The following is a 22,767-nucleotide window of genomic DNA, read 5'->3' on the forward strand; positions in this document are numbered from 1 at the left end:
CGGTGTGCCCCGCTCCTGCCACAGCTGCCTGAGCTGTCCTAAAACTCTGCTCGGGACACCACCCGTGCTTGACCTTAACTGGCTCCACATGCCCTGGAGTCAAGTTCCAGTCTTGGGGTGACACCCGCACCTTGGTGGCCTGGCCAACTCAGCCTGCCTTTTTCACTCTGAGGGCTTGGTGCAGTGGGGTTCTCAGTGCTGGCCGTCGCTCTTGCCGTTTTGGGGTCCCCTTTCTTCCCGTGGTCTAGAACATCCACTCTGCTCTTGCCTTCCTCAGTCAGCACGCTCGGCCTGGTGTTTCTCTTTGAGCACCCTGTTCCCACTCTGTCCCAGCACTCACTTCTTTCAGACCCTCGAGGAGCTTCCATTGGAGGTGGAGGGCCTTGCGCATGGCCATATCCACCCACAGCAGAAATTAGACTGTCAGGCCAGTTGTCGTCATTTTGCAACTCCATTTCTAAGTAATTCTGGAATATGGGTTTTGATTCCTTGTTACTGATCATCACAAATAAAACTGTCTAATAGCAGGTACAAGATGTCTTCACCATAATTCATTAGTCCAACTCCACATTATCATCCACTTGCCCAAGGCGTGAGGTAGGAGATGCTGGCTTATCAGAGCTGTTCAGAGATGTGCTTTATTACCTGGTTCCCTTTCAGTCCTGGCCTCCTCTTTACGGATGTCCTGACACTGAAAACAAACAGAAACCCATCTTCCCAGTGCTAGCAGTGTGATCCGGGCTGCCTCATGCCGACCTTGAACGTGGCCAACACCAGGTCATTTAAAGTCTGGAATGTCACCAGTCCTTACAGTGCAAGCAGATATTTCAGTTTTAAGAATGAGTTTAGCAAAGTATCAAATCATGAACATGCTTTCTGTCTTTAATTTCTTTTTCAAGATGTAGCGTCTGTCTTTTCTGTCGTACAAATTACCAAATCTATTGCTGCTTTGGAATTAGATTAAGGGAATTATTTTTCTCTTTTTAAATTCAGGTATAGTTGATTTACAGTGTTGTAGGGTTTTTAATTCATTTTTATTGGAGTATAGTTGATGTATAGTGTTGTGTTAGTTTCTATTGTATAGCAAAGCAAGTCAGTTATAAATATACATCTATCCACCCTTTTTTTAGATTCTATTCCCTTATTACAATGTTGTATTAATTATTGCAGTACAGCAAAGTGATTCGGTTATACATACATACACATATGTATATATATTATTTTCCATGATGGTTTATCCATCATAGAATATTGAATAGTCTATGAATTTTAGAATATCATAAAATATTGACTGGTGTGCCCTGTGCTATATAGTAGGACTTTGTTGTTTATTTATTCTACATGTAACAGCTTGATATGTACTAACCCTAACCTCCGGATCCATCCCTCCCTTAACCCCACCCCCTTGGCAACCACCAGTCAATTCTCTATGTCCCTGATTCTGTTTCTGTTTCATAAATAAGTTAATTTGTGTCAAATTTTAGATTCCACGTAGAAGTGAAATTATTATAATATATAATGATTATATATATATACAAAATTTATTATATTTGTCCTTCTCTTTCTGACTTCACTTAACATAATAATTTCTAGTTGCATCCATGTTGCTTCAAGTGGCCTCACTGGCATCATCCCAGATCTTCATCCGCTCACCATCGATGGACGTTTAGGGTGCTTCCATGTCTTGGCTATGATGAATACTGCTGCTATGAACGTACAGGTGCTTGTATCTTTGGGAATTACAGTTTTGTCCAGATATACACCCAGCATAGGATTGCTAGGTCATGCTACCTCTGTTTTTAGTTTTTAAGGAACCTCCATACTGTTCTCCACAGTGGCTGCAGCAGCTGACGTTCCCACCAAGGGTGCAGGAGGGCCCCTTTCTCCACACCATCTCCAGTGTTTATTTTTCGCAGACTTTTTCTCCCGACAGCCGTTCTGACGCTGTGAGGCGGTCCCTCACTGCAGTTTCAGGCTGCATGTCTTAGATTGAGAGACGTCTTCAGTTCAGCTGCTGAACTCAGTCACAGAGACTAAATATAAAATATTATGAGATATGACAAGCCTAGTTTTTAGAAAAAAGTTGCATCGTTTAGCAGATATTTAAGATGCTCATAACATTTCATTTCCCAGTACACGTAAATATGCCTGTGTCAGGCACTAGAAGGTTTAGCAAGCTAATATAGTCTGTAATTGAATTCATCTGGTCACAGGATTTGATGAAGACATATTCAGCGTCAGTTCATGCCTTTAGGTAACAAATAGGACTAAATTACATAGTAATTTATGCAGAAAAGCAATTTTATAAATAGTAAAACACCAAATAAATGCCACCCTTTGTTCTAAAGTATATGTTTAAAAAGTATAGTCTTAAAGGGAAAATGTCTGATCTGTTGAATAAAGTAATTAAAACTTTTTTTTCACATGGGAGGGAAAAGCAAAACAGGAGACAGGAAAGTTGCAGTGTGTCTGTGTTACTAGCTGGACTAGTGCTGTAGTTAACAAGCCCCGGATGCCCGCGGCTCTCCGCTCCCACGAGGCTGGCGCTCACCCTGTCGGCGTCTCGCGGGCGCTGGCTGGCCGAGCCCACTGCCGCAGGGACCACTGAGAGGAAGGCCCTCTTGCCAGCTCATTCATGCTTCCGCTCAGGAGTGAGGGACCACTTCTGCTCACAGCCCGTTGTCCAGAACCTGTGGGGGCGGCGGTGGCCCTTAACTCCAGGGGCTGCCACGGGCCCGGGGTGCTGGGGGCTGTGTGTGCCGCCACCTGTTTTCACCCCATATGCCTGTGTCCAGGCAGCCGGGAGACCCTCTGGGAGGTCGGACACCGCAGAAAGGCCCTCGACTGAATGTTTTCTCTCTGGACCCGTCTCTTCCGTTTAAAATAAGTTCATATACACACAGGCTTTTATAATTGCTGTAGAAGACGCTGACCTCCTAGTGTGAACTCCTGTTTCACGAGGGGCGGTGTTCGCTGCTAACTCTGAGGTGGTGACCCAGGGTGTTTCTGTCACCAGGTAACTTTCTTCACAGGAGCAGTTCCTATTAGAGCAGGTTGACGATTCCAACATAGAATCATTTTAAATTAACATATTAAATTGAGATTTGTTTCTCAGCTATTTCTGTAATTTCCTGCTGGAAGTACTTTATTTGGATTGCTACAGATCTTTTAACATGTAATCTTTTAATATGTAATGTTAGAGCCCTGGGATGTCTATTTTAACTCCCTCTGTAAAAGATTTTTAAAAGACAATTTGTTCTGGTATAGAGAAATCATCATCTTTAGGAAATTTTTTCAGTAGCAATGGACTAATACTTCTAAGCTAAATGCACGTGATGAGATTTTCCCACCGCCGGATCCACGCCTGTACCTTCTGGTGATGACACGGCGGTCACCTGATGCTAGGGACAGCTGCGGGAGGTCGCCGAGAGCCCCCGCCGGTGGACGCAGCTGCAGCACCTTTTTCCTCCTTTATAGTCAGAATGACTCATTCTCCAACTTAGTCACCAGAAGTCAAACCATTCAGCTTGAAAAATGGGCAAAAGGCTTGACAGATACTTCACAAAGGAAGTGCCCCCATAAGCACATTGAAAGGTTCTCAGCATTACTTGTTATCAGAAATATGCAAATTAAAACCATGACAAGATGCCACTTTACTTCTACTAGGATGGCTGACGTGAAAAGGTACCCAGAGTGGATGCTGGTGAGGGTGTGGGCTGCAGGTGGGCGTGTAAGATGAGGTACTGGCAGTCTCTTTGGAAGTTAAACATATAAACGTCATAGCCCAGAGTCCCACTCCTAGGTGTTATTCAAGAAAAACAACACGTGTTCACCACTAAGTCTTCTTCAGGAACGATGATAGCAGCTTTGCTCCCGGTCGCACAATGTGGAAGTGGCCGAAGTGTCTGCCAGTAGGAGACACTAATGGTGGCTGTTCCCTACGGTGGAATATTACTCAGCAGTGAGGAGGAGTGAATGGCTGACTGTCCCGTCCTGACATCACCCTGAGTGCAGGAAGCCAGGCCCGGGGGAGTGCTGGCCTTGATCCTGTCCTCCTGGACATCTCGACCAGACTGACTGGATCCATGGCAACAGGAGTCAAAACAGTGGCTGCCTCGGCAGAGGGTGTGACCAGAAGAGGCTTGAGGGAACTTTCTGGGTGGTGAAAACGTTCCGTGATGGGATAAGACACAGGTCACTCGGGTTTATTCACTTGTCAGCAGTGATGAGGCTGAACTTGTAAGATCTGTGCACTCAGCGGGTGTGGAGCCCGAGGTCAGAAGCAGCCGACGGGGAGGAGGCAGGCTGGCCTGGGTTCAGACCCCAATGCACCCTCGCCTCCTGGCTTAGCCACCTTCTCCCTGGGATCTTGGGCAGATCTGTTCATGTCCACGTCCTGATGGCCTCACGGGTGAGCTGGGGCAATAATAACCGGGTATGCTTGTGATGAGGTTCAGTGATGTTATCTGTTGCTCTTTTTCCCAGATAAACTCTTAATCGAATATAATTTCTCTTTAAACACTCCTCCCACTTCCTTCCCTCTTAAAATTAGTTTAATAAGCAAGGGGAAATGTAAAAAGAAAAATGAAGATTCCAGGAGGCTTCAGTAGTCAATTGTAATTGGAAGATGCTGAAGCTGAAACTCCTAGTACTTTGGCCACCTGATGCCAAGAACTGACTCATTTGAAAAGACCCTGGTGCTGGGAATGATTGAAAGTGGGAGGAAAAGGGGACGACAGAGGATGAGATGGTTGGATGGCATCCCCAACTCGATGGACATGAGTTTGAGTAAGCTCTGGGGGTTGGTGATGAAAGCCTGGCCTACTGCAGTCCATGGGGTCACAGAGAGTCAGACACGACTGAGCAACTGAACTGGGCTGAATTCTGATTGGGATCAAGATTATCCAAAAGATGAATTCTCTCACCCAGACCCAGAATTTGCTGCTAACAGTTGTGTATGTGATGAAGCTAATTGTGAGGCTCATGCTGAGGTATTAACCCGTGCTTGGTGGCTCAGGGCGTGTGCTGATGGTGTCTTGACTTCTCTGTCCCTGGCATGGCAGGGCTGCAGTGTGGCGCCGGGCGGGTGGCCGGGCGCCCAGAGGCCTTGGTGACCCTCGCGCGATAATATTCTCCAGCCACAGAGTTCAACTGCACACACAGTGTCATTTCTTCCTTGGAAGAACAAAATCAAAGTTCAGAGCTTACATGAGCCGTGAGTCATCACATGAAAGTGACTGGCACGTATGCCTTCTCTCTGTTGACAGGAGCTGTGAAACTCACGAGCCTGGCCTGTGGCAACCAGCACGTCTGGGCCTGCGACTCCAGGGGTGGCGTTTACTTCCGCGTTGGCACCCAGCCACTGAACCCCAGTCTGATGCTTCCGGCCTGGATAGCGATTGAGCCACCTGTCCAGGTAAGCAGAGGTTACCTGATCCCAGCCCCTCAGTTGGCTGGTCAGGTGCTGAGCTGGGGAGAGGACCGCGCCTGCCGGCGAGAGCCTCCCAGCAGACAGGGCGGAGGTGTGTGTCTGGGCGCCAAGGATGAGTGTGCCCGGGGTCGGCACACGCTCACCCCCCGGCGTTCCAACTCGGAGTCTGGTATTTGTGGAGTTTAGAGCTGAACAGGTTATGATTGTCTGAGCCAGGGCTACTTTTGCTTTCTCAAAATAAAAATGTTTTGTTTGTAACTTGTTACAAAATGAGCATTTTTTTTTTTTAAGCAAATGATATCCAAAACGAAGAGAGTAAAAGTCCCATAAAGATCTTGTGATGAGAGAGCCTATTATCATTATTTTGTGAGTGCCTTTTCTATTTTGTTGAAGAAATTGTTTTTCCTTTTTTTAAAATATTTTATTGTTTGCTGCATCAGGTCTTAAGTTGTGTGTAATGCGAGGTCTCTCACTGCGGCGCAGACTCCCCGGTTGTCCCGCGAGGTCTCTCACTGCGGCGCACGGACTCTAGCTGTGGTGCACGTGCTTAGTTGCTCTGAGGCACGTGGGATCTTAGTTCCCCAACCAGGGATTGAACCCACATCCCCTGCTTTGCAAGGGGGATTCTTAGCCACTGGACCCCCAGGGGAGTCCCCAGAAATTATTTTTCTTATGCATCCCATCCCATCCCCAGCCCCTGCCGTATTTCAGTCTACCATGTATCCTAAGTGGTTTTCTTTTGGCTGTTCTGCCACTCAAGTCAAAAGCTGAAGTCTGGTTTTAGTGCACTCTTTGGTTACCCTTAAATAGCTAGTGGCCCTGGTGACTATGCTAAGTGTACTTCTGTTAAAACTTTTACACAGAAGGCTGTGACTTAATGAGTTATTTACTCCCATGCTTCCTAGTCCCCGTTTTGTGACTTTGTTGGGGAAAAGAAAAAATGAAGTCTTCATGTGCAGAGGTGACAGGAGTGGTTCGTCGAGCAAAAATGTGTAAATGGAGATAAGGAGTCAGGTGTTGGGGTGGATGCCTGTGTTGGTGACTGTCTACATTTGGGGCATCATAAACCCCCTGGGATGGGGCAGCAGAGGTCAAGGTGCAAGGCTGAGGACCATCTGTCCTGCCCAGGAGACATGGGACATGTGCTGGAAGCCCCTGCAATCAGAGTCAGCGGCCAAGTTCTTTCAGGCCACTGGTCAGCGGTCACGGCCACAGGGAGGCTCCACGTGGATCTTCCTCTCACAGGGTCATGGCGAGAGTGAGTGGAATCGTGTCTGAGTTAGAAGGTGCTGTGTGTGCACGCCAGCCCCGCGGTCCTCTGCACACAGTGCTGGCTGACAGCTTCCGTCCACGCAGCTCAGAGGAATGGGTGTGGCCCGCCGGCCGTGTGGTGCTCTGCTGACGGGTGGTGAGGATTTCATTGCTGTTCTCAAACTCTGCTTAGACGAGCCGGCGCCCTCTTGTTGTCCGACTCCTTTGGTAGTCATTGCCACCTCCTAGCAGCTTTATGTTAAAGGGTCATAATTCACCCTTTACGGTATACAACTCAGTGCTTTTTAGTATATTTGCAAAGCTCTGCAACCATCACTGCTCTCCAATCTAGAACTTTTTCACTTGAAAGGAAACCCCTGACCCACTGGTAACCACTCACTCCCCTTTCCTCTCAGAACCCTCACCCCACAACCCTGGCGTCCATCCATCATCTTTTTCTATGCACTTGCCTGTTCTGGATTTTCCTATTTCGTATGAATGGGATCATGTAATGGGTGGCGTTTTTATCTGCCACCCTTCACTTAGTGTCATCTTTTCAGTGTTCATCCACACTGTAGCATGTGTCAGGACTTCATTCCTTTCATGCCTGAGGAGTATGCCATTGGAATAGTTCTCCATTCCATTCCACCAGGGCTTCCCTGGTGGCTCAGCTGGTAAAGAATCTGCCTGCCATGCGGGAGACCTGGGTTCCGTCCCTGGGTGGGGAAGATCCCCTGGAGAAGGGAAAGGCTGCCCACTCCAGTGTTCCTGCCTGGAGGCTTCCGTGGACGGTGTAGTCCGCGTGGGAAACAGCTGAGTGACTCTCACCCTCAGTGTTCCATTGTGTGGGTATGCCGCGTTTGGTTACCCTTTTGGCTGCTGTGGATAATGCTGCCTTGAACATTCTTGTACAAAATTATATGGACTTGTGTTTTCAGTTCTGTTGGGTCTATAACTTTAAGTGGAATTGTGGGGTCATATGGTTGACTGTATGTTTAGCTTTTTAAGGAACTGCCAAACTGTTTTCCACACTGACTGCACCATTTTACATTCTACCAGCAATGTATGAGGGTTCTGATTTCTCTATATCCTTACTGAAGAGTTTTTTTTGCCCAGTTTAAAAGGCCTGTCTTAGAGGGTGTAAAATGATATTTCATGGTGATTTTCTTTAAAAACTTCATTGAAACAGGAAAAGCTAATTTTTATATTGTGGGGGTTACTGAATGTTCTGGTTTGTATTAGAATAGTCCTATACAGAAAGGGAAGCTGATCTGATCCAAATTGGCACTTTTTGTTATAATTCTATTGAGGTTTTTTTAATTTAGATAAAATTGATGTGTAGCATTGTATTAGTTTCACAAGCACAAGATAATGATTTGATGTTTATATACATATTGCAAAGAATTGCCACAGTAAGCCTAGTAACACCTGTCACAACACACAGTCTCCTCCTGTGATGAGAACTGCGGACCTGCCCTCTCTGCACCTTACAGGCCTGCGGTGCAGTGTTGTTGACTGCGTGCTATCCGTTGCATCCCCAGGTCCTCACGGTCTTGATTTGCATTTCCCGAAGGGCCAGGGAGCATCTTCTTGTGTGCTTATTGGTCGTTTATGTATCTTATTTGGAGAACTAACATATTCAGATAGTTTGCTCAATTTTTAATTGGGTTATTTGTCTTTTTATTACTGAGTTGTAAGGCTTTTTCATATATTCTGGATGTGTGCGTCTCACATGTGCATACCCACTCGCTCAGTTGTGTCCCAGACCCTTAGGAGAATTATGATTTACAAGGGTTTTCTCCCACTCTGGGTTGTCACTTCACTTAGAAGTTCTTCACTTTCTTTACAGCACAGAATTTTTATTTTGATGAAGGCCATCTTTTCTCCGTTTTCCTTCAGTTGCTCATACTCTTGGTGTCATCGAGGATGATGTGAGACCAGGAGCCCCTCTCCTTTCAGCATCTAGATTCTGAAATAGCCTCTAGGAAGCAAAGCTAAAACCGGGCGACGTAAGCTTTACTTGGAGTGCTGTATTGACTGTGGGCTTCCCTTTTGGCTCAGTTGGTAAAGAATCCGCCTGCGGTGCAGGACACCCCGGTTCGATCCCTGGGTCAGGATGATCCGCTGGAGAGGGGTAGGCTTCCCACTCCAGTATTCTTGGGCTTTCCCTTTGGCTCAGTTGGTAAAGAATCCGCCTGCAATGTGGGAGACCTGGGTTCAATCCCTGGGTTGGGAAAATCCCCTGGAGAAAGGAAAGGCTATCCACTCCAGTATTCTGGCCCAGAGAATTACATGAACTGTATAGTCCATGAGGTTGCAGGGTCAGACACAACTGAGCAACTTTCACTTTAACTATAACTAACTATTGACTGTGGGTTGATCAAAGCTTCACCCAAGAAAATGCCAAAATAGAACAAATTCACATGAAAGGGCCTCAAAGCTGTGCTCTGAATAAAGTGGTGATTGCTCAGTGGGCTGTTCAGCCTTAACTATTTCAGGCACTTCTGTTGAATGGACCACATTCTCTTACCCAGTAGCTCTCAGCGTGCTCTAGGAGAAGTGCGCGTGGAGCTTGTAGCTATAGAACTGCTCCTGTGGGTAAAAACCAGGCTTTACGCTTGCACAGGCCTTTTGCCACGCTCTTCCACTATTTCAGGCACTTCTGTTGAATGGACCACATTCTCTTACCCAGTAGCTCTCAGCGTGCTCTAGGAGAAGTGCGCATGGAGCTTGTAGCTATAGAACTGCTCCTGTGGGGAAAAACCAGGCTTTACGCTTGCACAGGCCTTTTGCTACGCTCTTCCACGCTCTACTGAGGACCAAGGCCTGGGCCGCCTACTGACTGCAGGAGCCGCCGTGGAGTGCCGAGTCCAGGCAGCGCGCCACAGGCTTGGCCGGCGGCCCCCCAGGCGGGGCTTTAGGACAAAGCCTAACTTCAAATTGAATTTCAGATTAATCTTCAAGTTGCAGAAGTTCCTGAGAAGAATGGCCCAGTGGCGTGGTGGGGATGGTACGAGGCCTTGTGAAATGGTTTAGAAAGTCGGGATGGTTTGATTGAATGCAGGTATTAGAATGTAAATGGTGTTTTCATGTTTTGATCATAATTGACCTCTTTCCATTTTATTTACTCTTGGGCATGAGCGTCCTGGTCTCCAGGTAGGACCTGTATAGCTAAAGTCTGCGGAGGCCATAACAGACCTTAAAGGGCACAGAGCGGTGAAGCCGCAGGGATCTCTGAAATTAGCAGCAGCTTCTCTATTTCTGTGTCCTGTTCTCTTCTCTGGTAACACCTTCCTCCTGTAGTAGTTTTGGGGTGAAGTTTTAACAAAGTACGCAAAACAAATGACTCAGTTTTCAGACTTGCTAACATTTGGAAGGATTTGGAAAAAATATTTATAGTTGTGTTTAGCATCGTTTCTTTGGAGCTTGTGGCTTTGGTGGGAGCGTTTTCTGTCCACACTGGCGGTGCCTCTCAAGCAGCGCAGCTGATGGTGTGACTTCACAGCACCGTGGGCACCATGAGCCCCCCGCCTGCACTGGCCCCACCGCTGCCTTCCAGGGGTCTTCCCTGCCCTCCTGTGCTCCCCCCCACCCCACCTCTGGGCAGTCCCTGCTCCTCCCTAACACGCCCAGTGTCCAGGCCTCCCGAGGTGGGTGGCTCCAGCCGGTCTCCGGGATCGTTTACTCGGCCTGGATTACAGCTTTGCCTGGAAAAGAGAGACCAGCAAGATCAAGACTCATGCGACTGGCAAATGGCCAAAACTTAATTTAAATTCAACTACTCTAGGTATGTTTAGCTTTATGAACAACAACTGAAAAATACAAACCTGCAAGCATGGTAACAGGTAATCCCATGAGAAGGTCATGCTCACAGGTGGTGCCGGTGGGGACATAAGTTGATGCTACTTTACACAACCAGGTCTCAGAGAAGTTTACAGCTCAGGGCAGTGAGGCTTGCTTTGGAGAGGCGTTAGAGTGAGAAGGGACCCTGCCCGGCTGGGACCTCACAGGTAAAGTGGTCCTCACCCTCTCTACTACCAGCCAGGGCACGTGGGCAACCCTGGGTGCAGCTCCATACATGCCCACCCCCCGCATGGCTGGCATAGGTCACTCAGGTGGGGACAAGATAGCAGAAGGAGGTGGCAGCCACACCCCACAGCCAAGCTCTACAGGTCTAACCTGGGGCCTGCTTCCAAGAGTCTTGGCGTGTTCTGAAGACTCATGTTCCCTCTTGACATCACAGTACAAGGCCTTGGGGTAATGAAACCAGATTCTTCTCACTGCACCTGGGGCACAGTGGGCTAAATCCCTCCACACAGCCCAGTAAGCGACCTCACACAGGAACACCGCACGGCGTCCTGGGATGGGGAGCTCGGAGCTCTGCCTGCCAGGCTTGGGACACAATCGCATCTTAACAATCCCTGGTTTTTAATAAGAGAAAGAGAAGGGCTTCCCTCGCGATTAAGAATCCGCCTGCCAACGCAGGAGACACAGGTTCAATCCCTGGTCCGAGAAGGTCCCACATGCTTCAGGGGAACTGAGCCCGTGTGCCACAGCTGCTGAGTCTGTGCTCCGGAGCCTGGGAGCCTAGAGCCTGCACTCCTCAGTCAGAGCAGCCACCACCACTAGAAAAAGCCCACACGGCCACAGAGCCCCAGCGCGACCCAAGAGAAATTATAGAAGAGTAAGAGAGAGAGACGTTGTGAGCTACATGCCTAGTGTCTCAGAGGCCTCTGCGCCTTGAGGACGTGGCCGGGGGTTTGCCGTGAGGTTTGCCGGACACGGGCAGTGAGGAGGAATCTTGCCTCCCACGGAGAAGTGCTCACAGCACACTGTTGAATAAAAATGTCAGTTACCAAGTCTGTCTGACGATTCTATTTTTGTGTAAAAAAAACATGTGCATTGAGAAAGTCCATGAAGACCTCCAGCCAACGGTAGCGTTGGTGACAGCGGCACGGTGACTGCTCGCCCGCCTGCTGCTTACTCCTGCTCTGTGAGTGTCTCGCAGTGAGCTCACATTACTTATGGAGTAAGTCCTGCGTTCCTAACTGAATCGTCTACTAGCGAGAGTCCACCTTGGAAAATAATCAGAAATGTCCAAAGCTCTTGTTGTGCTGCTGTTTATGACGTGTCCAGTTAAGAGATCGCATGTGGGGAGTGAAGCCGGGTGGCGCCCACCCCCCTCTTGTGAAGAGTCTGCAGTTACACTAATTATGAGTGGTTAGGACGCCATGGAAGCAAGATTGCCGGGAGAAATATCAATAACCTCAGATACGCAGATGACACCACCCTTATGGCAGAAAGTGAAGAGGAACTAAAAAGCCTCTTGATGAAAGTGAAAGAGGAGAGTGAAAAAGTTGGCTTAAAGCTTAACATTCAGAAAACTGAGATCATGGCATCTGGTCCCATCACCTCATGGGAAATAGATGGGGAGACAGTGGAAACAGTGTCAGACTATTTTTTGGGGCTCCAAAATCACTGCAGATGGTGACTACAGCCATGAAATTAAAAGACGCTTACTCCTTGGAAGGAAAGTTATGACCAACCTAGATAGCATATTAAAAAGCAGAGACATTACTTTGCCAACAAAGGTCCTTCTGGTCAAGGCTATGGTTTTTCCAGTGGTCGTGTATGGATGTGAGAGTTGGACTGTGAAGAAAGCTGAGCACCGAAAAATTGATGCTTTTGAACTATGGTGTTGGAGAAGACTCTTGAGAGTCCCTTGGACTGCAAGGACATCCAACCAGCCCATCCTAAAGGAGATAAGTCTGGGTGTTCATTGGAAGGACTGATGCTGAGCTGAAGCTCCAATACTTTGGCCACCTCATGAGAAGAGTTGACTCGTTGAAAAGACCCTGATGCTGGAGGGATTGGGGGCAGGAGAGAAGGGGACGACAGAGGATGAGATGGCTGAATGGCATCACCGACTCGATGGGCATGAGTTTGAGTAAACTCCAGGAGTTTGTGATGACAGGGAGGCCTGGCGTGCTGTGATTCATGGGGTCGCAAAGAGTTGGACACGACTGAGTGACTGAACTGAACTGAACTGAGGACTCTATGCTTCCACTGCAGGGGATGCGGGTTCAACTCCTGGTCAGGGAACTAAGATCCCACAAGCCGTGAGGCTCGGCAAAAAAAAAAAAAAAAAACCTTGTATCAAACAGTAAAAACGTTTAAATGAATGCAGAACGGTGCTGGGTGTGACCGGGGGCGGGGTGGGGGGAGGCCACCTCTGAGGGAGGGAAGTGATAAGAGGCCACAGGCAGAGCGGGGATAGGCCAGGGTCCCAGCCAGGAAGGAAAGCCAGGTCACTGAGGGTTGCCAGCTGCGGCTTCTGTGGACCAAGTCGGCCTTGAACTTGCAGAGCCAGGGTGCGTTTCCGGTGAGCAGCAAGAAATTGGTCTGGCCAGTGTCTCTGAGCGGGGAAAGGCATTGCTCCGTGGTGCGCTGGGGAGGATGGCTTGCTGCTAGGGATGGTTCATCGCTGGGCACTGTTCGAGCCTGTTGAGGCATCAGTTTCTTGTTCTCGGCGCTGAGTCCTAAGTCTTGCCCAGCGAGCCCCTCTGCAGAGGAGGACGCAGGAGAAACATGGGGTGCTTGAGGATTCTGGTGAGGGCCTCTGGCTCAGGTTCTGGGGAACTTGACTGTCGGCCTGGAGAGCCCTCGGCGGACTCCAGGGGCAGCCGGCGTCCCGGGCAGCCAGCACAGTGGCTCTGGGTGAGGACGTCCTGTGGAGCCACCAGGCTCTTCGGCCCGGTCCCCTGGATCCGGAGCGCACGCACATCTGTGAGATCACTGCGCTGGGGGCAGGGGGTGGCGACCCTGACCCTGGATGTCTGGGCACAAAAGCCCGTCTGTGCTGGGGCGCAGGCTGCTCCCGGTGACGAGGCCGGCTGCCCCGTGTGCCCCAGCCCGCTCTGAGGCTGACCCGCCAGGTCTCGCCCAGGCAGCATGGCTTGTGTGTGCAAACTGGCGGACTCCACCCCAGCTGTCTGCACGCAGGTACCTGGGATAGGCGCGTGGGAGGGTGAGGCGGGCGACCTTTCCTCCTCAGCCGCAGGGGGCAGTGCTGGGGGCACTGGGTAAGGATGGCTCACTGGTCAGCGGGGTCTACCCCGTGAGCCACGGGCGCCTCGTGTCCCCTCACGGTCCCCGCTCGAGAGAACGACTGTCTCTTAGCTTCGTCTCCCTAAATAGCTTTCTAGGAATCTGAGTCTCCATCCTTCTAGTCTGGGGGGGTCTTCATTTGACTCCTGCTGGAAGGGGGAGGTGCCTCTCCCCCTAGCCCTGCACCCTGCCTCCCCACCTGCCTCCTCCCAGCACTGTGGCACTGTGATGGGCCGCACACCCTTCAGAGCTGAACTGGCAGTGAACTGCACCCCACTTTCTTATCTGCATGACTCTTTTCCATGGGCTTGAACGTTGTCTTGTTTTTCCATCCAGTTTTCTATATGGCTTACGTATTCAGCCTCAACGTCTCCCCACCACCTGTTTCCCCTCTGTACGCCCTGACACATCGGTTCTGTTCCTTTCTTGGAGCTGTCTCCCTGGACACCCTGGCCAGCTGCGGTCTGGCCTGCCACTCTGTCTTCCTGGGGTCACCCTCTGTCTTGCTGGTGTGTGGGATCTCTTCTCTCCCGGATCCTGTGTCTTCCTCTGCCTGTCGCTGTTGTGGTGGAGTTTCTCCTCCGGTCGGTTCCTGTGAAGCGTTTGTGGAGGTAACTTCTGGAGACACTGCACGTCTGAAAGTCTTTGCTCACGTTCGTCCTTGACCTTGTCTTGAGTTTTGCAGTCTGGGTTGGAAATTGTTGTCCTTTAGAATCTGTAGGTTTTCTTCCATCATCTCCTGGTGTCCAGTATTGCCGTTGAGGCGTCTGAAGCCATTCTGACAGTTGACCCTTGCTGTCTGACCTGTGTTTTCTCCCTGGAAGTTTGTAAGATCTCCTTGTTCCCAGAGTCCCGGGAGCAGAGAGTAGTGTGTGCCTGGGGGAGTCTGTCTTAGCCTTTGTGCCAGGAAGCCTTCCGGCCTGGAGCTCGTGGCCTTTGTTCTGGGATATGTCCTGTTTTCGTGGGGCGTCTTCTCCAGGCCTCTCCCCGACCCTCCCCACCCCACCCCCACCCCACAGGCGCTCTCCCTGGGAGTCTTGCTTTTGTGCCAGGGCGCTGCTTTTCTTACCTTTTCTCTCCTATTTTCTTTCTCTTATACTTTTATCCCATTTTCTTCTTCTTCCCGCAGTCCCTCTATGGGGCACTGTCCGAGCCTGTTGAGACGGTTTCTTGTTTTTCTCGGCGCTGAGTCCTCAGTCTTGCCCAGCGAGCCCCTCTGCAGGGGAGGACGCAGGAGAAACATGGTCTGCCGAGGAGCCTGGCGAGGGCCTCTGGTCAGGTTTCAGGGAGCTCAACTCAGCCTGGAGAGTTCGCGGCGGACTCCAGGGGTTATTTCTGTTAAAATATGTATGTATATAATATACATATGTAAATGTTAAAATATGTTTGTATATACTTTTTCTTCCCCACACTTTGTGTGACTTGTGGGATCTTAGTTCCCCAGCCAGGGGTTGAACCAGGCCCTCGGCCGTGAAAGCACTGACTCTGAACCCCTGGGCCACTGGAAAATTCTGTGATTATATTTTAATTTCTGGCCGGGCCTGTTGCTGTTTCACAGTTGTTGAATCTTCTCTTGCTCTCAAGGATGTTTTTTCCTTTCTTTGATTTTTTGACTCTGCTAGGTCTTTGTTGGGGCTTTCCAGGTGGCGCCAAAGGTAAAGAACCCGCCTGCCAGTGCAGGACACTTAAGAGAGAAGATCCCCTGGAGGAGGACGTGGCAACCCACTCCAGCATTCTTGCCTGGAGAATCCCATGGACAGAGGAGCCTGCGGGCTGCAGTCCGCGGGGTCTCAGAGTCGGACACGGCTGAGTGACTGCGCACAGCACAGACCTGTGTTGCTGTCCTGGGGCTTTCTCTCGTCGCGGGGAGCGGCAGCTAGCCTGTCGTCGTGGTGCCCAGGCTTCTGGTTTCGGGGGCTTCTCTTGTTGCAGAGGATGGAGCCCTCGAGCGTGGCCCTCAGTACTCGTGGCTCCCGGGCTCCGGAGCACAGGCTCCGGGCTGAGTGGCTCTACAGCACGTGGGATCTTCCCAGACCAGGACTCGAGCCCGTGTCCCCTGCATTGACAGGTGGACTCTCATCCACTGTGCCAGCCTGAGGCCCCCTGAGGATCTTTTGAGGTTTCTTCCCAGGCTGGGACCCCACGTCCCTTGAGCTGATGCTTCCTGTCTCTGCTGTGTCCTCCTCACACAGAGCTTTCCTTAAATGGTGGTGGTCTTGTGTACTGGGTGGGGTGGGGGGTGAGCGTACCTGAGGCTTGCTGACAGTGGTCTCTCCGTGGCGGTCGGGCCGTGTGGTTTGCTGGGGGGGGGGCGGGTTTCGCTCCACTTCCTGGGCCCCTTCCTGCTCATCCACTGCTTCCCAGCCCCGAGAGTTGTGTGGCTGAGCTCTGCTCGCGTCATCACCCCCAGGCTCCCTACGCTCCTGTGAGGGAGGTACCTGGGTGATCACTGCCCGGGAGGCTGAGGGCGTCACAGCTCTGCCAGTGGCTGGGACCCCTGCCCTGCGCTGAGCACCAGGGTGTCGCGCACACCTTCCCCCACCCTCGGAGTCAGGGCCCCTCGGAGGATGCGCCCTCCTGTGCCCCTTTCTTGGCTCCTCTGAGCACCCCTGGGTGGAGTCGAGGTGTCGGGGGGCTCCTGTCACACAGTCGTTTGATGCCCTGGGCGGTGCTGCCTGCGAGGGCAGGGGTAAGACCTCCAAGAATGGAGGCTCCCGCCGTTGGCCAGCACAGCTCCATTTTGAGGGAAAACACTTTTTGACACTGCATTTATATCCCGCCCCCCACCACCATGGCTCTGTTTGAACACCTGCTGTTTTGAGCTTCCGTCTCCTCAGACCCCATCCTGTTAGCCTCCCCGGGGCAGGGGGGTGCTGGCCCTGCCCTCTCTCCTCTCGCTGGGGAACTGTGACTCCCGGCCGGCCACCCCAGTCCTGCAGCTGACCCCTCACCACCTCTCAACCTGTCGATCCAGAGGCCGAAACAAACGCCCAGGGACCCTGTCCCAGCCGACATGTGTGTGCGAGTGCCCCCAGGGGCCCCTCCCGGGGCCTTGCCCTCTTGGCCATCTCTCCCCGACGGCCAGCCCCAGGCCCCCAGCACTGGGCATTCAGCTGCGCCGCTGAGTGTAAGAAGCCCTCAGAGCACCTGGGCCAGCGCCCCGGGATCAAGTCTCCGCGGACCTCGGAGCACAGCAACGCCAGCGCCCTGACGCTGACCCGGCACGCGGGCTGCGGGCTGCGGGCTGCTCCCCGGTCATGGTCGCCCCCGCCAGCCCCAGTTGGAGAGGATCAGAGCATGACCTCTGCCCAGGAAACCTGTTTCTGAGTGTTTTCCTTGGCACTTCCCCCAGCGGCTGGCAGCTGCTGTGTCTTGCTGGATTCCGAGGTCGTGCCAGGGCAGGAGTCACCAGTCACCCTCTGGCTTTGCTGTCAGCAGCGAGAGGAAGAAAGAAGCCGGGAACTTTGCTCCAGTCCAGAGCCCGCGTCTGCTGGCCTCGCCCAACTGGGTCAGCAGTTCCAGCAGCGCCACTCACTCTCCAGAGAAAATTCTGGACTTCAGCCAGACACTTTTAACACTCACAGCAGAATGGCTCCCACACAACTGCCCCGGGGGCCAAGGCAGCGTGCAGAGCGGGGTCTGAGGGCCTCGGGCGGAAGACCCCCAGCCTGCCCAGCAGGCCCCAGGGCAGCCAGGCCCACCATGTCCCAGCCCCGGAGCACGGACATCCAGCAGGGAGCCCCGCGGGCCATCCGCCCTCCGCCAGCTGAGGACGCAGAACGCGGGAGGGGCAGGGGACCTGCCCGGGGTAGCACGCTGAGAGCCCGCTGGTCCTGTATGTAGACACAGGCTGTTCACCCTGGTGTCCAGTGTCCAGGCCCCTGTGAAATGAGGAGTAGGCGAGCGCGGCACGGGATCCGCTCCGGGGAAAGCTTGGAAGAACTGAAGTGGCCAGACAACTCAGGAAGCGCGGCCACCTGGGGCCACGTGCCCAGGGGCTGAATGTGCCCGAGGCTTGGTGGCCTGGGGCTTCCCGCCCGTGCCTTGCGGTGCTCAATCCAGACCCCGCATCCTCCGGGAAAGGCAGAGTTCACCACGTGTCCCAGATGTTAAGTGGGTTCGGGGTTCATTTGGACTGAGGGAGGGGGAGCCCGCAGGGGAGGGAAAGCATGACTGGCCGCCATTCGGAATCAGGGTTTCTCTTCGGAAGCATCTTTCCCAGGGGGGTCTGTATGCTCGGCAGGCTCCCCAGTTCATTCACCTTGGTGTCCCCGAAATGTTCCTTCCCGTGAACTTTATCCAAGGTCACATGAAGTCCCTACCAGAGTGATTTGTCTAGGTAAACATTTACTCTGGCTGCAGAATTTTTGACTTTTTTCTTAAAGCCTGGATTTATTCACCTTCCTGGGCTTCCCAGGTAGCGCTAGTGGTAAAGAACCCACCTGCCAGTGCAGATGTAAGAGACGCAGGTTCGATCCCTGGGTCAGGAAGATCCCCTGAAGGCGGTCATGGCCACCCACTCCAGTATTCTTGCCTGGAGAATCCCATGGATGGAGGAGCTGGCAGGCTACAGAGTCCATGGCGTGGCAAAGAGTCGGACACGACTGAAGCGGCTGAGCACGCACGCACACTCACATTCTGACCGAGGGAAGCGTGTGTATGCACACGTGTGTATTCATTCCTTGGGATAAAGGCCCAGTCTGCCAGAAGTTTGGAGCCCTCCGGTCTGAGCCCTGGACACCTCATTTCTAGCCTCCGCTCTGGCCATGGGCAGGACCCTCACTTCTCAGCCTGAGTTTTGTCTATTTTCTCACCCAGAACGTGAGGGAGTTGGGTGTAACCGGTCTCCTAGGGCCCTTCCAGCCCCAAGTTGCTTTTGGTGAGCCCTTGACTCAGACCAGCCAAAGTGTTCTAGAGAGGCGGTGCTGACACTTCTCTCCTCCCGGAGGTTCCAAGCCTTACTGTCCCCCCGACGCCAGTTACGTGGGGGTTTCTTGAGCAGAGGCTCTGTGCCACCAGCCATGTGTGGAGCCCTGTGGGCTGTGGAAATGGAGAAAGCATGATGGATTCTGAGTCTACCCAGCCTTGAGGGGAGTGAGTGTGGGGGGCCCTTGGGGCAGGCCTTGTGGGGTGGGTCTGGACGGGTCCCCTCGGGCTGGTAGACAGGGCAGCATCTCCTTCAGGAGTCCTGTTTGCTGGGAGCCAGAGCTGTGGGGCCCGGCCAGCTGTGGGGCCAGAAGGGGCTGCTGCTCTGGGAGGGCATGGGGCGGGGGTGACCTGCAGGTGGCAGGGGCCACAGCCTGTGGTGCCAGCCAGCCACACAGCCGGGTGGGGTGGAGGCCGGCTCGGAGACCCCTGAGGCCGGCAGGCCACAGCGCCAGGCCCCGAGCTGGCAGGCTCGCGCCGATGAAGATGGCAGAGCAAAGGGTGGAGGACCTGTGGGTGAGCGCTCTCCCTGCTTCTGGTGCCACCAGCGGAGAGGCGGGCGCCCGGGGCCATCAGCTCCCTCTCTGCGTTCTTTAGTCACCAGGATCACTTCTCCTGCGGGTGCGTGGTCTGTCTGTGTTTTTAGCTTCCATCAGCGTGTAGCTGATTTACCGTGTTTCGTTAGTTTCAGGTGTCCAGCAAAGTGAATCAGTTACACACATATGTACTTTTATTTTTAGATTCTTTTCCTATACAGGCCATTACAGAGTTTGAGCAGAAGTTCTTGTGCTAAATGGCAGGAAGTTCTTATTAGTTACCGGTTTTATGTATAGCAGTGTCATATATATATATGGGTCAGTCCCAACCACCCATGTATCCCTCCCTGCCTTATGCCCTCGGCAAACTATTGTTTGCTACATCTGTGACTGTACTTCTGTTTTGTAACTAAGTTCATCTGTACCCCTTTTTTTAGATCCCACACGTAAGCAGTACCATAGGAAATTTGTCTGTGTCTTCACTCCCTTCACTCAGTATGACGATCTCTAGGTCCATTCACGTTGCTGCAAAAGGCATTATTTTGTTCTTTTTTATGGTGAGTAATATCCCATTGTGTATACGTACCACATCTTCTTGATCCATTCCTTCGTCAGCGGACATTTAGGTTGCTTCCGTGTCCTGGCTATTGTAAACAGGGCCACAGTGAACCTTGGCGTGCATGCATCCTTTCAAATTATGGTTTTCTCCCGGCATATGCCTAGGAGTGGGATTGGTGGGTCATGTTGTAGCTCCAATTTTAGTTTTTTTCAAGGAACCTCCACACTGTTCTCCATAGTGCCTACACCAATTTACATTTCCACTAACAGTATGGGAGGGTTCCTTTCTCTCCACACTTTCTCCAGCATTTATTGTTTGTAGGTTTTTGACGATGGCCATTCTGGCAGGTATGATGTGGTACCTCACTGTAGTTTTGGTTTGCATTTCTCTCATAATTAGTGGTGTTGAGTATCTTTTCACGTGCTTTTTGGCCGTCTGTATGTCTTCAGAGCATGTGGTCTTACCACAACCAACTTAGCAGCTATAGTCCAAATTCTTGGGACATCTACTAGATGAGAAGCTCGGAGTCAGGCCGACAAGTATTGTATGTAACTGGATGCCAGGGAACACAGAATCTGTCACACTTCTAGTACATGTTATCGAGGCTCAGGAGTACCTTCCTGGCACTTGGCAATTAACATGAATCCCGTCACCTGAGAGCAGTCACCCCGGGCCCCAAGCCGGGGCGCACAGCGGCAGGACCTTTGGAGTCCTGGTTTGGGAACAGTCTGTCACTGAGAACTTCACCCCTTAGCCTCAGTGTCGGGTCTAGTCAGGATCTCAGTATGTAAAGTGAATTCTAGGGAATAAAGGGTAATGGCTTATCCTGTAACACGGATGACTCGGCGTAAATGAAATGTGGTGTTTCTTGTTGGTAATTATTAGTGATGAGTGTTTATCTTTTGAGAACACGGGACAGCAGCTTGATGTGTTGACGGGCGTGAGCAGCCCCTTTGATTTGTAAACAGCAGAGCGTGTTGGTGGCTGTAATCTGGGTGCTTCCAGAAAGCGGGTGTGGCCCCCCCATCACCCGCCCTGCAGCTGCTCTTTAAAGGGCACCTAAAACTAAGAAGCAGGCGCACACCCACACACATACTCACACATGTACATACACACACACATTCTGTCGCAGTCTTTGGAAGCACACCAAGATTATACATGTTGTTTTTTTTTTTTTAGCATTTCCAAACGATTTTTAAATCTTAAATTCCTTATTTACCCCATTTTATAAAACAGCATCCTTCTTTTCTCTTTTTTCATTTTTGTGGTTTTGAATATGAATAAACCAAAATTTAAGGCTGCCTGTTGCTTTTCCTCATTGAAATTTTTATTGCAGTAATTGCAGATTCACAGGCCTCTGTGAGAAATCAGACCCTGTGCACCTTCACCCAGTGCCTCGCAGCTGATGACATTCTGCGTAACGATAGTACATGGTTACAACCGAGGCCTATCTGCTTTTTATTTTTTTTAAAAGTGTGGTAAAATACACATATGTAAGACTTACCATCTGTGACATTTGGTACGTTCACAACATTATGTAATTTCTGTCACTGCATCTTATCGGGACGGCTTCATCGTCCCAGAGGGATGCCCTGTGCCGAGTGGAGTCCTCCCGCCCCCTGGCCCCTGACAAGCACGCGTGTGCATCTCTCCGTGTGGATTTCCCGCTCCTGGATGTTTCTGTTAAAGGAGCCATACAACACGTGGCTTCGCGATCGGCTTCTCGCATCGAGCGTCCTGTTCTCAAGGTGCATCCGTGTGGTATCGGTCAGTACCACCTCCGTCTCTGTTGCCGAGTGCCCTTCCGTCTTGGGTGAGGCCACACTCTGTCCCCTGCTCATCACCTGGTGGATGAGTGCATTGTCTCCACTTCGGGCTCTTGCCAAGAACGTTGCCGTGACCACTGGGGTAGCTGTTTGAACATCTGCTCCAGTTCTTGGGGTGTCTGTCTAGGAGCGGGATTTCTGGGTCCCAGGGGAATTCTGTGTTTAGCCTTTGGAGGAACTGCCAAAGTGTCTTCGACAGCAGCTGCACCGTTTTACCTCCCCAGCAACATATATGAGGGTTCGTGTTTCCCCGCATCCTTACTAACACTTTTTTTAGCCATTCTGAGTGTGAAGTGGAACCTCATTGTGGTCTACGTCCCTGGTGACTGATGACATTCAGCCCCTTTTCACGTCTTTGTTGGCCATCTGTATATCTTTGAAGAAAAGTCCACTCACGTCCTTTGCTCTTTTAAAAATTCAGTTGTTTGTCTTTTTGTTGTTGGGTTTTATTTTTGTTGTTGAATTTTAAGAGTTCTTTATTCTGGATACTAGACCCTTATCAGGTATATGATTTGGAAATATTTTCTCCTATCTGTTGGTTTTTTCACTTTCTTTACAGTGTTCTTTGATGTACAAAAGTTTTTAATGTTGAGGAAGTTCAGTTTATCTTTTTTGTTATTGGTGCCTATCTAAGAAACCATTATGAGATTTAGCTCTTATGTTGATCTTTGATCCATTTCAGGTTATTTTTATATACAGTGTGAAGTAAGGATCCAACCTCGTTCTTTTATGTGTCTGCTCTCACTTGTCCCAGTACCATTTGTTGAAGACCGATCTTTTTATTGAATAATCTTGGCAACCTTGCCAAAAATCACTTGACTATATGGATTTCTGAATTCTCAATACCGTTCCATTGATTTACCTGTTTGTCCTTATGTCAGTATGACAGTTTAATCACTGTGGTTTTATAGTAGTTTTGAAATTCCAAGCATATTCTTTTTTTAATACTTTATTTATTTGGCTGCACCGGGTCTTTGTTGCATCACACAAGATCTTGCGTTGAGGCGCACAGACTCTAGTTGCCGCATCGGGCTCAGTAGCTCTGGCACACGGGCTTAGGTGCTCCACACCCTGTGGGATCCTAGTTCCCCAACCAGGGATCGAATCTCCATCCCCTGCACTGCTAGGCAG

General features: G+C 51.0%; 1 protein-coding gene across 3 annotated transcripts in view; it reads left to right on the top strand.

Annotated features, from left to right (window-relative positions):
* TECPR2 (tectonin beta-propeller repeat containing 2) overlaps positions 1–22,767 on the top strand; it is a 100,285-nt gene that overhangs the window by 68,668 nt on the left and 8,850 nt on the right. For all 3 annotated transcript variants that reach the window (XM_043434599.1, XM_043434597.1, XM_043434598.1), the window contains exon 17: positions 5,268–5,416. In XM_043434599.1, coding sequence (XP_043290534.1) covers positions 5,268–5,416 — 149 coding nt within the window. The remainder of the gene's footprint in view (positions 1–5,267; positions 5,417–22,767) is intronic.

This window comes from Cervus canadensis, chromosome 17 (genome assembly GCF_019320065.1).
Source record: "Cervus canadensis isolate Bull #8, Minnesota chromosome 17, ASM1932006v1, whole genome shotgun sequence".
NCBI lineage: Eukaryota > Metazoa > Chordata > Mammalia > Artiodactyla > Cervidae > Cervus > Cervus canadensis.